At 43.6% G+C, this 14440-nt stretch overlaps 1 protein-coding gene across 1 annotated transcript in view; it reads right to left on the bottom strand.

Moving 5' to 3' along the window:
• LOC311144815 (transmembrane protein 132D-like) overlaps nucleotides 1–14440 on the bottom strand; it is a 72253-nt gene that overhangs the window by 46865 nt on the left and 10948 nt on the right. The window contains exon 2 of the mRNA XM_084180957.1: nucleotides 12727–13615. Within this exon, the coding sequence (XP_084037083.1) occupies nucleotides 12727–13615 (889 nt within the window). The remainder of the gene's footprint in view (nucleotides 1–12726; nucleotides 13616–14440) is intronic.

The raw sequence follows: 14440 nt of genomic DNA, 5'->3' as shown, positions 1-14440 counted from the left end.
TGACAGGTAACCTTGAGGGCTCTACAACCTCTCGGATAAAGGTATAGTAATACACTAACAGTACCAGGAGATGTTATAAAAGCTATAACATCCTGCCTCCACATGAACTTCCATTAGTTTAGCAGTTACTATAGGGGCAGGTCACGGCATAATCCTAATTCTGACTCATAAGGATTTGCTGGGGTCATAGTGGTAGGGCAGAACAATGCTATTATTTGCCATCAATGAATTGGCATCTATAATGAAAAAAGATGTAACCCTGATGACACGCTTCTCGTAATAAGTAATGAGAAAATATCTGAGAACAGTTCATCTGGTAATGGCATTCTAAATATACCAACTCATGCTAGTGCTGCTCCTGGTGGTGTAGGGTTTACCTAATCAAAACGAACTGTTACAAGAGGACCTATCTGCCTTTTCTCCCCCAAGCCCTCTGGGATCTAAGGGGGAAACCCATGGGGATGAGGGGGAGGAGGGATTTTTCTTAACAGTGGTTCAGAGCAGGAACCATAGCAGTCAGTGGCTATGCTTAGGCACCGCTGACTGTAGAGGCAGGAGGAGGAGGAGGAGGAGGAGGAGGAGGAGGAGGAGGAGGAGGAGGAGGAGGAGGTATCGAGGCACCAGGGCAGGGAAGATGGATTGGCCCAGAGACTGGAGCTGACAGTGTGTGAGAAAAGCAGCTCTCAGGTGCTGCACCTGCCACCCATCTCACTTCTCTCCAGGCGAGGTTAGAGTGGCGGACTAACGCTGTGTATTTTGCATACCGATGCCCCACCACCTGACCACCCCCTCCCCACACTGCCACAGGAAGCCATGGCCTCTCTCACTTCTTTCACACACACTCATGGCAGCCCCTGGCCCGCTCCAGTCAGCAACCCCATCCCTTGTGCTTGTTTGCTCTTCTCTCTAAGCCTTATTTATTTTAGGCATAACTGAGCAAGTGAATAATGGCGGACCCTAAAAATCAAGCAAACGGACTCTTAAATGTAGATTAGCCTGACTTTAAATCACCATATTAGTGTATTTGCTGTTATATTAAAATACCATTTGTGGACAAGTACCACTCTTGTTGTTAAAATTCCAATAAAACAATCATCCAATGTAAAGTGAATGATTGTATGGATGATTGTATGAAGATGAAAAATATTTCCACTGATAATAAAGGGAAAACCAGCCAAGTCATGGGCCCAGATTATAAAGCGAAAACCAGCCACATCTCGGACACCAAAGCCTTGCTCCCGGACAAGCTAAACACCTTCTTCGTCAGCTTCTTAGAAAGCATAGTGCCGCAGATGCAGGCCACCTCCGCTCATGAGGACTGAGCTCTCATTCTCCGTGGCCGACATGAGTAAGACATTTAAATGTGTTAACCCTCGCAGAGCATGTGCAGACCAGCTGGCTGGAGCGTTTACGGACATATTCAATCTCTCCCTATCCCAGTCTGTTGTTCACCCTTGCTTCAAGATGTCCACAATTGTTCCTGTACCCAAGAATACGAAGGACACTGAACTAAATGACTATCGCCCCGTGACATTCACTTTTGTCATCATGAAGTGCTTTGAGAGGCTGGTTAAGGACCATATCACCGCCACCTTACCCGGCACCCTAGACCCATTACAATTTGCATACTGCCCCAACATATCCATGGATGACGCAATTGCCATCACCCTGCACACTGCCCTATCCCATCTGGACAAGAGGAATACCTATGTAAGAATGCTGTTCAACAACAACTGCTACCGGGTGCCGATGACGTGGACGTCTATTAAGGCAGGCCGCCGCACCTCTCTGATTCAGAGGGGTTAAATGCAGAAGATACATTTCCCTTCCCTTCATCAACTACGGCTCAGCCTTCAACACCATAGTGCCCTCCAAGATTATTTCTAAGCTCGGGGCCCTGGGTCTGGACCACACCCTGTGCAACTGGGTCCGGACTTCCTGACGGGCCGACACCAGGGGGTGAAAATAGGCGTGGCCACGTACATCTCCAACTCAATCATCAAGTTTGCAGACGACACAACAACAACGAGACAGCCTACAAGCGATACTGGAGTGCCAAGTCTAGTTCCAAAAGGCTCCTTAACAGCTTCTACCCCCAAGCCATAAGACTGCTGAACAATTAATGAAATGGCCACCCTGACTATTTGCATTGACCCCCTAACCCCCCCCCTTTGTTTTTACACTGCTGCTACTCACTGTTTATTATCTATGCACAGTCACTTTACCCCTACCTACATGTACAAATTACCTCGACTAACCTGTACCCCCGCACATTGACTCGGTACCGGTACCCCCTGTATATAGCCTCGTTATTGTTATTCTATTGTGTTACTTTTATATTTTTTACTTTTATTTTATGTAGTAAATATTTAATTTTCTTAAAACTGCATTGTTGGTTAAGGGCTTGTAAGTAAGCATTTCACGGTAAGGTCTACACCTGTTGTATTCGGCGCATGTAACAAATACAATTTTATTTGATTTGAATTGCATTAGCCTACTATATTCCAATATTTTCATCATTCAGTTGATCATAACTAAGGTGAGTTTTCCTCTCTCTGTGCTTTTTCTAGGTCCAATGGCTGTTTCCTCGTCTCCTTACTCAGCTACCACCAACTCCTCCACGTTCTTCTCAACACCAGTTTCAATCAATATAACCTTGTCACGCCCTGGCTCTGGGGACTCTTATATGTTGAGCCAGGGTGTTAGTTTATATGTGTAGTGTCTATGTTTCGTTTTCTATGTGTTCTTTTCTAGATCGTGTGTTTCTGTGTTGGCCGGGGTGGTTCCCAATCGGAGGCAGCTGTGTCTTGTTGTCTCTGATTGGGAACCATACTTAGGCAGCCTGTTGTGCACTTGTCATTTGTGGGATCTTGTTCCGTGTAGGTTTGTGTTTTATGACCGAGGACTTCACGTTTCGTTTTGTTGTTTTGTTGTTGTAGTGTGCAAAGTACGCATTAAAAGATGTACGCATATCACGCTGCGCCTTGGTCTACTTATTACGACGATGGTGACAAACCTACTGTTTTCTAGAAATCAGGCATTTTTTTCAGGTTAGGGCTCATTTAATTTCTGTGATGTCAGACCATGGTCTTGTCATTAAATCTGGGGGACCTTTGTCTAGTTCCCTGTAATTTCCAAGGATTTCACTGAGGACCATGTCAGGACATTTTTAGGACGTTCTCAGGACTTTCATTCGACTAGTCCTTAGGACGTTGCATGATGGTCCCAAGGGAACGTTCTCTGGGGGACCTTTGTGTTGTTCCCTGTAAGTTCCCAGGACGTCCCTGAGGCCCATGTCCTTTTTAGGACGTTCTCAGGATTTTCATTTTACTAGTCCTTAGGGCATTTCATAAATGGTCCCAAGAGAACGTTCTCTGGGGGACCTTTTTACATTTCCCGTTTTGACCCGGGGATGTTTTTAGGACGTTCTTGGGACATTGTGTCATGGTCCCCTGGAGGTTTTGTCTAGTTCCCGGTTGGTCATAGGTACAATCCCGAGGATGTTTTTTGGACATTCGTGGGACGTTGTGTCATTGTCCCCTGGTGGATTTGTCTAGTTCCCGGTTTGTCCCTGGGATGTCCCAGAGGACGTTTTTAGACATTCTAGGGATGGATGTTGTATTATAGTCCCCTGAAGGTCCCCTGAACGTTCTTCGGACGTTGTGTCATGGTCCCCTGGAGGGTTTTGTCACGTGACGGTCCCAAGTGTCCCAAACCATTATAAGTAAATTATCTGGGTTATGGGGGTTTTAAGGTAAGTGGTTCACTAAAATAGTGTAAAAATCATTAATCAATGACTACAGTTGACATGATCACTTACTACTGACTTTTCAATATGACCCCACCTGGGATTTGAACTCACAATCTCTGGATTTGGGGTATGCTGATCATTCTGCTGCGCCACAAAGTCTCCAGACATTCATTACCTATGATTAATCTCTGCACTTAGCAAAAGAGTGCCATCTGCACTGCTATTTTAGTTAGTAGTAAATCTGACAATTCTCTTATTGATTTCATTTAAAGTACTTATTTAAGCAATTTGAGTTTGGGTTTTCAGTATAGTTGTCTAATGTTGGTGGGGCATATTATTCTGTTTTAATGTTACTCCTGAATCACTACAATAAATCTAATCATTTTTCTTCAGTGTATTTTTCACAGAGCTGGGATTTACTTTGAAGTGCAAAGTGTAAGAATAGGCCTACAGGTGAAATGAGTCATTGATACAGACATAGTGGCGTAACAGGAAGATCGAGTTCAAATCTCAGGTGAGGACATGTTGAATAATAATTACTGTATGAATAAACATACACAATGTAATCCTGTACGTCAAAGAGTGTCAAATATTTAAGTTGAAAACACTATGTTAAAAACACTGTTTGTGTGTGTGTGGATGTCCCTAGCATTGCCAAAAGACAAAGAGCTGTGACTGGATCAGTGTTTCACCAATCAGGGCCTTGATGGGCTTGGCAACAGTAAAAAAGGATGATGTGTAATGAACCTACGGTGCACATCCCTTTTTTTTGCGACCATCAAGTGACGTCCCCGGGACAGAGCGGGAACTAGACAAAAACCTCCAGGGAAGCATGACACAACATCCCAAGAAAGTCCTAAAAAAGTCCTCGGGGACGTACCCGGGACAAATCGGGAACTAGACAAAGCCACCAGGAGATCATAACATAACGTCCCAAGAAAGTCCTAAAAACGTCCTCGGGGACATCTTCGGGACCTACCAGGAACTAGACAAAACCTCCAGGGGACCATGACACAACGTCCTGATGACTTCAGGCGACCATTTCGTGACGTCCTGGGGACGTCCTTACAACTCATTATTATTGTTTGCAGGGCAGGACTAAATACACAGCAAATGGGATGAAAAAGTCATGCTTGTCACTTGGATGGCAAACCTTATTGGTTTTATCCTTGAGGCTGTCTGTGATTTAAACAAATGTTATCAGAGAGAATTGAATTAACTACAAATGGTGTTTGATCAGATATCATCACAATTTAATAATTTAATCGTTGCCTAAAAACTGAGGCTGTGATCTGGGGTTTTGCTAACTCAATCTTTACACTAGCCAACTAATGGTGCACAGACTAAACACATTTTCTACAGCAATATGATTCCCCCTCATGTAATTTACTATGCAGCAAATGGAGGTGATGGCACTACATTGTCAATATGAGCAGTAATACATCTGTAATAGGGAATGAAACCTGCAAAAACTATCTAATGGAAATCTAATGAAACTATCAGGTGTGGTTTAACCATGTTATCACACTCTGACTGGATCTCTGGTCCCCTTGTCACTAGCGATCACCACCACTGGGCTCATTATGTTGACGACTGAGCGTTAAGCCTGACTTAATGGGACACTTGAACAGTGATAAAACAGCCAGACAGCTGCTGAAGCCCAGACCAGAAGAGACACACAGGACCCCTTAATTAACTGGCTGCATGTTGGTGAAGACGAGGGCTAGAACACCGGCTGTGTGTGTGGGCAGGGAGGTGAACAGTACACAGATACTGTACATACACACAGATGTACTCCTCTGTTATGAGAGGCAAGGTAATAAGACTTCTTGAGGAGAGGAGATCCTGCCATCGATCCTCTTCCTTTGCTCTCCTTGTTATTATTTTATCGCCATTGACACCATGATGCAGAGCGACTGAGGAGAGACTGTGAGTGAGAGGCAATTTCAAATGGATTTAAAGAAACAGTGATTAAGATACATGGGCACTGGGGTGACAAAGAAAGAGAGCCCAGGGAAAAGGCTTAGATTCCAACACATGGGTGGAACAGGAAGAGAGAGGCGGCTGTTAACTTGATTTAAATCAATCGCATTCACATAAGTTGCCACAGACCAGGAGTGAGAACACATGCATTTGACATGGAAAAAGAAAAGAGAAAGAAATAGCTAGACGTAGTAGAGACAGATTCTAGTACTTTATCGAAATAACTTTAAAAAATGAAAACATTTACATTACTAAGACACACAGCAATAACTATGGGATGAGAAGCTACTGTATAGCTTGTTGGCAGTGAGAAATCTCAGCTAAAGCATTAAATCAGAACAGTGCATGTTCCTGCCAGTGTGCTCTGGGACCTATTGAGGCTGAGGGAGAGATCAGCTCCTCCAGCTACACCTTCCATCTCCACTTAATTTGATATTCTCAAAAGAGGAGGTGAGGTGCATCCATGCAACGCTCACCACTGACTGACTTAATATTGGTCTCCTCCAGGTACCATTCCCATTTGGGTATACGAATGGCTGAACGAAGGTTATGTTGAATAATGCATTCCGGTTGTCCTGCTTTTTGGGCCATCCCCTTTTCAGCCTAATGAATCCCACCGACAGAACAGACAAAGCCCCTGTGACTGTGGCACCTGTTTGTGCAGAGTTTAACTTTCAACTTCGGGGGAATAAGATCTCTAGGGAAGAGATGTACAGTAAAAAAAAGTGGCAATATGCGATACATTTCTTCCTGATACCATCAAATGGATGACAGAATACATGCATGCCAAATAAATAATTGTGGCATATAGAGAAAATTGATTCTGGAAGCCCAGACAGGGCCCTCATTCACCACATACAGTAGTTTGGAGGAAATATAGTAGCAGTAGAAAAAGTATTATCTCTACCTGTCTGTGTTGACGGCAACCCTTGAAGAAGATACAGCTACAGTGGGGAGAACAAGTATTTGATACACTGCCGATTTTGCAGGTTTTCCTACTTACAAAGCATGTAGAGGTCTGTAATTTTTATCATAGGTACACTTCAACTGTGAGAGACGGAATCTAAAACAAAAATCCAGAAAATCACATTGTATGATTTTTAAGTAATTTATTTGCCTTTTATTGCATGACATAAGTATTTGATATATCAGAAAAGCAGAACTTAATATTTGGTACAGAAACCTTTGTTTGCAATTACAGAGATCATACGTTTCCTGTAGGTCTTGACCAGGTTTGCACACACGGCAGCAGGGATTTTGGCCCACTCCTCCATACAGACCTTCTCCAGATCCTTCAGGTTTCGGGGCTGTCGCTGGGCAATACGGACTTTCAGCTCCCTCCAAAGATTTTCTATTGGGTTCAGGTCTGGAGACTGGCTAGGCCACTCCAGGACCTTGAGATGCTTCTTACGGAGCCACTCCTTAGTTGCCCTGGCTGTGTGTTTCAGGTCGTTGTCATGCTGGAAGACCCAGTGACGACCCATCTTCAATGCTCTTACTGAGGGAAGGAGGTTGTTGGCCAAGATCTCGCGATACATGGCCCCATCCATCCTCCCCTCAATACGGTGCAGTCGTCCTGTCCCCTTTGCAGAAAAGCATCCCCAAAGAATGATGTTTACACCTCCATGCTTCACGGTTGGGATGGTGTTCTTGGGGTTGTACTCATCCTTCTTCTTCCTCCAAACACGGCGAGTGGAGTTTAGACCAAAAAGCTATATTTTTGTCTCATCAGACCACATTACCTTCTCCCATTCCTCCTCTGGATCATCCAGATGGTCATTGGCAAACTTCAGACGGGCCTGGACGTGCGCTGGCTTGAGCAGGGGGACCTTGCGTGCGCTGCAGGATTTTAATCCATGACGGTGTAGTGTGTTACTAATGGTTTTCTTTAAGACCGTGGTCCCAGCTCTCTTCAGGTCATTGACCAGGTCCTGCCGTGTAGTTCTGGGCTGATCCCTCACCTTCCTCATGATCATTGATGCCCCACGAGGTGAGATCTTTCATGGAGCCCCAGGCCGAGGGTGATTGACCGTCATCTTGAATTTCTTCCATTTTCTAATAATTGCGCCAACAGTTGTTGCCTTCTCACCAAGCTGCTTGCCTATTGTCCTGTATCCCATTCCAGCCTTGTGCAGGTCTACAATTTTATCCCTGAAGTCCTTACACAGCTCTCTGGTCTTGGCCATTGTGGAGAGGTTGGAGTCTGTTTGATTGAGTGTGTGGACAGGTGTCTTTTATACAGGTAACGAGTTCAAACAGGTGCAGTTAATACAGGTAATGAGTGGAGAATAGGAGGGTTTCTTAAAGAAAAACTAACAGGTCTGTGAGAGCTGGAATTCTTACTGGTTGGTAGGTGATCAAATACTTATGTCATGCAATACAATGCAAATAAATTACTTAAAAATCATACAATGTGATTTTCTGGATTTTTGTTTTAGATTCCGTCTCTCACAGTTGAAGTGTACCTATGATAAAAATGACAGACCTCTACATGCTTTGTAAGTAGGAAAACCTGCAAAATCGGCAGTGTATCAAATCCTTGTTCTCCCCACTGTAACTGCCAAAATAAAGGAAACGCCAACATAAAGTTTCTTTATAGGGCATTGGGCCACCATGAGCTGCAAGAACAGCTTCAATGTGCCTTGGCATAGATTCTACAAGTGTCTGGAACTCTGTTGAAGGGGCGTCTCAGGCGCCGCTCTAGAATCTCCCATAAGTGTTAAATTGGGTTGAGCTCTGGTGACTGAGACACACACACACACAAACCCACATACACACACACACACACACACACACACACACACACTTTAACCTCCATATACTCCTGTTGGCTGAGCCCTAATTGATGTGCTCTTGATGTGCTCTTGATGTGTCACCTCCGGCCGCATGACAAATGGACCAAGACAATGCACAAGGACCAGTCAGCCCTTCCCCCTTCAAGGGGTCAAATTGTATCTCTCTCTCTACAGTATCCAGAGGACTGACTATTAAATGTGTGATAGAATAACACTATTGCAGCCACGTTTGGTATTTATCTAAAACTTGTCCTCTGAATAGAACTCTGGCGCTATCTATATGGATATATGATCTCTGTGGTTACTTGTAGTTGTTCAGAGTGAGCTCTGACGACACTGTATGCAATTGTCCTACCCAGCCCACCCCCTAACGTCATCACACATAGATGTGACCCCCTTCCTAGAGGATGTTTTCTGGTTTGATCTGATTGGATATCTTAGTTTTACTACCTTTGGTTTGGTATGTGGATTGGTCCAAAATTGTTTTAGAATACAAACAAGTCAGATCTGGTATAATACACTGGTCTCATAGACTAGACATTACATAGTAAACATAAATCCAGGACACTCAAATTAGTATGATGTGTTACGTTTGGTGTTGTTACATAAGATAGAAGGTTACTTAAGGCAAAAATGAAAGGAGGGTGGTTGGTCGTGAACATCTAGTAACCCAAACAGAAGAAACTTGAATTGTTGCATCTCGTTATTGGCAATTTCCTAAATTAGCCATGGATGGAGATAGGAATTTGGACTTGTGGTTTTACTTAATTCTCCATACTGGCCAATGATTATAAAGGCAATTCTGATCCAACCATTAATTCCTACATTGTGCCCGTGGCCTGAGAGGATGGAAGTTCAATATGTGACTAGATGTAGAAGGCTAATGTTATCTAGCTAATGTTGCCCATGAATGTAAGTTAGGCTAGCGAGCAAGCATTTTAGCCAGGTAGCCTAGGACAACAAAAAAGAATAGCGTGTACTGTATGACAGAGTGATAGACTGTTTCGTCAACATTAAAGAGAGGAGGATGGCATTGGCATTTTTTGCAAGTAGGGTGAGTCAACATGTTTTTCTACTTGTACGAACGCGCGTGCACACACACACGCGTAAACAGAAATAACAACCATGGACAGCCACATCATATTTAGCTTATGTTGATTGGACTAAACTGTTTTTGGTATCTTTTAGTTGTCACTGTGTTAGACTAAGCAGAGGTGATTTGATTATGTTAAAATGTTGAAGTTGAAATGGTGCTGGAGTAGTGGAGGCAGCTCCTGTTATCTTTGCGACTTGCGGTAACAGTCTGTGGTTCTTAATCAATAGTTGTTTAGTGGTCCGAAAATTTCGGAAACATTAACTTGCTTGACCATGCTGTAGGTCATGTAACTGTCTGTTATATGCAATATGTGTCGTAGACTTCACCGGACAGATGTTGCTATCCGGATTTGCAATAAAACCAAGGTGTGGTTGAATTTATTCTGCCACTGTCTCTGCCTTTAGGCCTATATATCACGGTCGCAAGGCATTTTAATGAACAGCAAACAACACAATTATCACAACAAATATGCGGGGGGGGGGGGGGGGGGGGGATGGTTTGGCTTGGCTTCCCCAGTGATTTTACCCATGCACCACTACTGCAGGTGAGGTATATATACAGTTGAAGTCGGAAGTTTACATACACTTAGGTTGGAGTCATTAAAACTAGTTTTTCAACCACTCCACAAATTTCTTGTTAACAAACTATCGTTTTGGCAAGTCGGTTAGGACATCTACTTTGTGCATGACAAAAGTAATTTGTCCAACAATTGTTTACAGACAGATTATTTCACTCATAATTCACTGTATCACAATTCCAGTGAGTCAGAAGTTTACATACACTAAGTTGACTGTGCCTTTAAACAGCTTGGAAAATTCAGCCAAGACCTCAGAAAAAAACATTGTAGACCTCCACAAGTCTGGTTCTTCCTTGGGAGCAATTTCCAAACACCTGAAGGTACCACGTTCATCTGTACAAACAATAATACGCAAGTATAAACACCATGGGACCACGCAGCCGTCATACCGCTCAGGAAGGAGACGCATTCTGTCTCCTAGACATGAACGTACTTTGGTGCAAAAAGTGCAAATCAACCCCAGAACAACAGCAAAGGACCTTGTGAAGATGCTGGAGGAAACAGGTACAAAAGTATCTATATCCACAGTAAAATGAGTTCTATATCGACATAACCTGAAAGGCTGCTCAGCAAGGAAGAAGCCACTGCTCCAAAACCGCCATAAAAAAGCAAGACTACGTTTTGCAACTGCACATGGGTCAAAGATCGTACTTTTTGGAGAAATGTCCCCTGGTCTGATGAAACAAAAATATAACTCTGGGGGTGCTTTGCTGCACGAGGGACTGGTGCACTTCACAAAATAGATGGCATCATGAGGAAGGAAAATGATGTGGATATATTGAAGCAACACCTCAAGACATCAGTCAGGAAGTTAAAGCTTGGTTGCAAATGGGTCTTCCAAATGGACAATGACCCCAAGCATACTTCCAAAGTTGTGGCAAACTGGCTTAAGGACAACAAAGTCAAGGTATTGGAGTGGCCGTCACAAAACCCTGACCTCAATCCTATAGAACATTTGTGGACAGAACTGAAAAGGCGTGTGTGAGCAAGGAGGCCTACAAAACTGACTCAGTTAGGAGGAATGGGCCAAAATCCACCCAACTTATTTTGGGAAGCTTGTGGAAGGCTACCCGAAACGTTTGACCCAAGTTAAACAATTTAAAGGCAATGCTACCAAATACTAATTGAGTGTATGTAAACTTCTGACCCATAGGGAATGTGATGAAAGAAATAAAAGCTGAAATTAATCATTCTCTCTACTACTATTCTGACATTTCATATTCTTAAAATAAAGTGGTGATGCTAACTGACCTAAAACAGGGAATTTTTACTAGGATTAAATGTCAGGAATTGTGAAAAACTGAGTTTAAATGTATTTGGCTAAGGTGTATGTAAACTTCAGACTTCAACTCTATATACACATTTGTATATATACAATATTACCCGATTAAGGATTAACAGCAGTAACTGGGATCCCGTGACTGTCCCGGGATCACTCTTCACATATCCCGAAAAAATTTATTGACAAGACCTGGGAAATTACAACATTTCTCTCCAATGTCGCACTAATACAATTCCACAAAATACACAACATGTGCAGCAGCAGATTGGCAAAAAAATTTAATAGCACATTATCCAAACAGGTGGTCGCATGGAAGCAGATGTCCTAACGTATTTACTTCACACAAAGTCACCATAAATTCAAAGCACACGCATACTGCCGGACTGCACACGAGACCCGAATGTAGTTTAGAGTTCTCATCAGAATTGAACATTCGATCCTGGTCAGACTCAAGCCTGGTGAACTGAAGCCCGAGCCCAGGCCTGGTCTGACATCACAGAAATTAAATAAGCCCGAACCCGAAAAAAAGCCAGAATGAGTGAGGAGATGAGGAAACAGCCATTGGGCCTAGAAAAAGCGAACAGAGAGGAAAATTCACCTTAGTTATGATCAACTGAATGATGAACATATTGGAATAAAGTAGCTAATACAATTGAAGGCATGTATCAAATTCTTGCTTACACTGAAACTCCCAAAGTATGCAACCCTTATACTAATTTAAAGCAATAGTCGCTTGATGACTGTATGGGAAGTTGAAATAGCTCTGAATATCATTACTCTCCACTAGCAAAGACATGTATTTTTCAATTTAACATTAATAATCTGCCTACATTCCCAGTAAGACTGCTAGCATCTATGATATTTTCGGAGAAATGCTTTAATCCACGTCAAATCTAATTTCCTCCAATATTCCCTTATTTCTAATGGACAGAGTTTGGGAACGTGTGGCTAAATTTAGAAGATAAGTAGGGCTGCTGTGCGATACATCAGAAAAGTACATCAGAAAATAGGGTTAACTGTTATTAACCAATTATTACCACAGTGCACAGCAGGACAGTTATTGGTCTGATAAGCACTTCACTATAGTGTTTTCCTATATGTCATAGGGAAATAGTTGCATTTGCATTTGAAATTATGAATTTTCAAGATAATGTATTGTTTTATAATACGTGAGTTGACATAATAAAAAGTCAAGTAGGTTAAGTATGAGTGAAAACATCAAACATGTCATATGAGACTCACCGCAGAGTGAAGTTCTCCAGGGAGGAGGAGCTGGCCATGAGGATGTAGAAAGTGGCGATATCTGTCTTCTTCAGGGGTTTGGAGGAGGTCTGAATGACAACGGCCTTTCCCAGCTTGAGTTGAGACAGAGATGCAGCTCCCTTGGGCACCTGAAGGAGGCGTACACTGCCGATCCTCTGCATGGGAGTCACAGGGATGTACTCAGCCTGCTGCTGCTGCTCTGAGCTACCCCAGCGGCCCCCATCCCCCTCCCTGCACTTCCCATAGGCACTGGGCCGGGCCTGGTAGTACAGCTCTACTGTGTTGCCTTCTGTTAGGTCCAGCCTTTCCCGGCTAGAGCTCTCTGCTGCGGGGCTAAACCAGCTGGCTACAGGCTCCAGCTCAGCCATGCAGGTGCCCCTCTGACCTCCAAGGGCACAGGAGCCCCTTACCTCCTGGGTCTGCCAGAAGGCAAACAACATCACACAGGGCAACTCATCATTTAGCCCCTCTGCTCCCCTGTCCCAGTCCCTCCCAGCCACATAGAACAACACCCGCACCTTGGGCATGGAGGAGTAGACCTGGGGGGTCAGCACAAAGGACTGGACCTTCCAGTTATAGGTGAATACCCCCGGGGCCCGGAACAGCTGCACAGACTGGATCAGGTCTAGAGGGACAGGCTGCTCTTTGGACAGGTGTCCATAGCTGGCGTTGACAACCGGCGGCCGGCTGGCTCTCATGATGACAAATGGCTGTGTCTGTGTCTGCAGGCTGGAGTTCCTCATGATGTCTTGACCGGTCTCCTTCAGGAAGAAGCAATCTGCGTCTCGCACCTGGTAGTTGACTGGAAGGAACACGGGGAATGGCAGAGAGCTCTTGATGTTGTCTGACATCTCCTGACTGTCCAACTCTGTGGGAAAGCAAGAGACAAAACATTACCCCAGGTTAACAGACAGTGTTGTAGAGGAAATTCATGTTCATCATTCATCATAGACCCTTCGCCTCTCCTAATAGCCTATGCCTTGGAATTCACAACTTTCTGGCTACTGTCCCGCTTCTCTAAACTCTATCTACCATGTGGTCCTCTGTAGCTCAGCTGGTAGAGCACGGCGCGTGTAACGCCAAGGTAGTGGGTTCGATCCCCGGGACCACCCATACACAAAAAAAAAATGTATGCACGCATGACTGTAAGTCGCTTTGGATAAAAGCGTCTGCTAAATGGCATATTATATTATACCATCCCCTCATGATCAGGGTCAGGAGTTCCATAACAGGGTCCGTTGTTTCCTGGTAATATCAAGTGGTCAGGAATGATACCTGGCCTTTATCATTATTAATCTGAATGCAAAAATATCCTATAAAATATTGGTTCAACAGGAAATACTAAAAAGAAACCATCCAAAATTGACTGTGTCCATAAAATGTAGATAGTAGGTATAAGCTGGAAGTGGAGGCCTAAGCGTTGTTGTTTACTAGTTTACTCCAGGTAGGGAAAGGGTGGTGGGGTTGGAAAGTAATAAAGGGGAATATATATATATTTTTAAAGGATATGTGTATGTATGTGTGTATGTATGTGTGTGTGTATATGTGTATGTACAGTGAGGGATAAAAGTATTTGATCCCCTGCTGATTTTGTACGTTTGCCCACTGACAAAGAAATGATCAGTCTATCATTTAAATGGTAGGTTTATTTGAACAGTGAGAGACAGAATAACAACAAAAGAATCCAGAAAAA

The sequence above is a fragment of the Coregonus lavaretus genome, assembly GCF_964263955.1.
Source record: "Coregonus lavaretus genome assembly, chromosome: 17".
NCBI classification, from domain to species: domain Eukaryota; kingdom Metazoa; phylum Chordata; class Actinopteri; order Salmoniformes; family Salmonidae; genus Coregonus; species Coregonus lavaretus.
The sequence above is the reverse complement of the archived record's forward strand: the minus strand, read 5'-3'. Positions and strand labels throughout refer to the sequence as shown.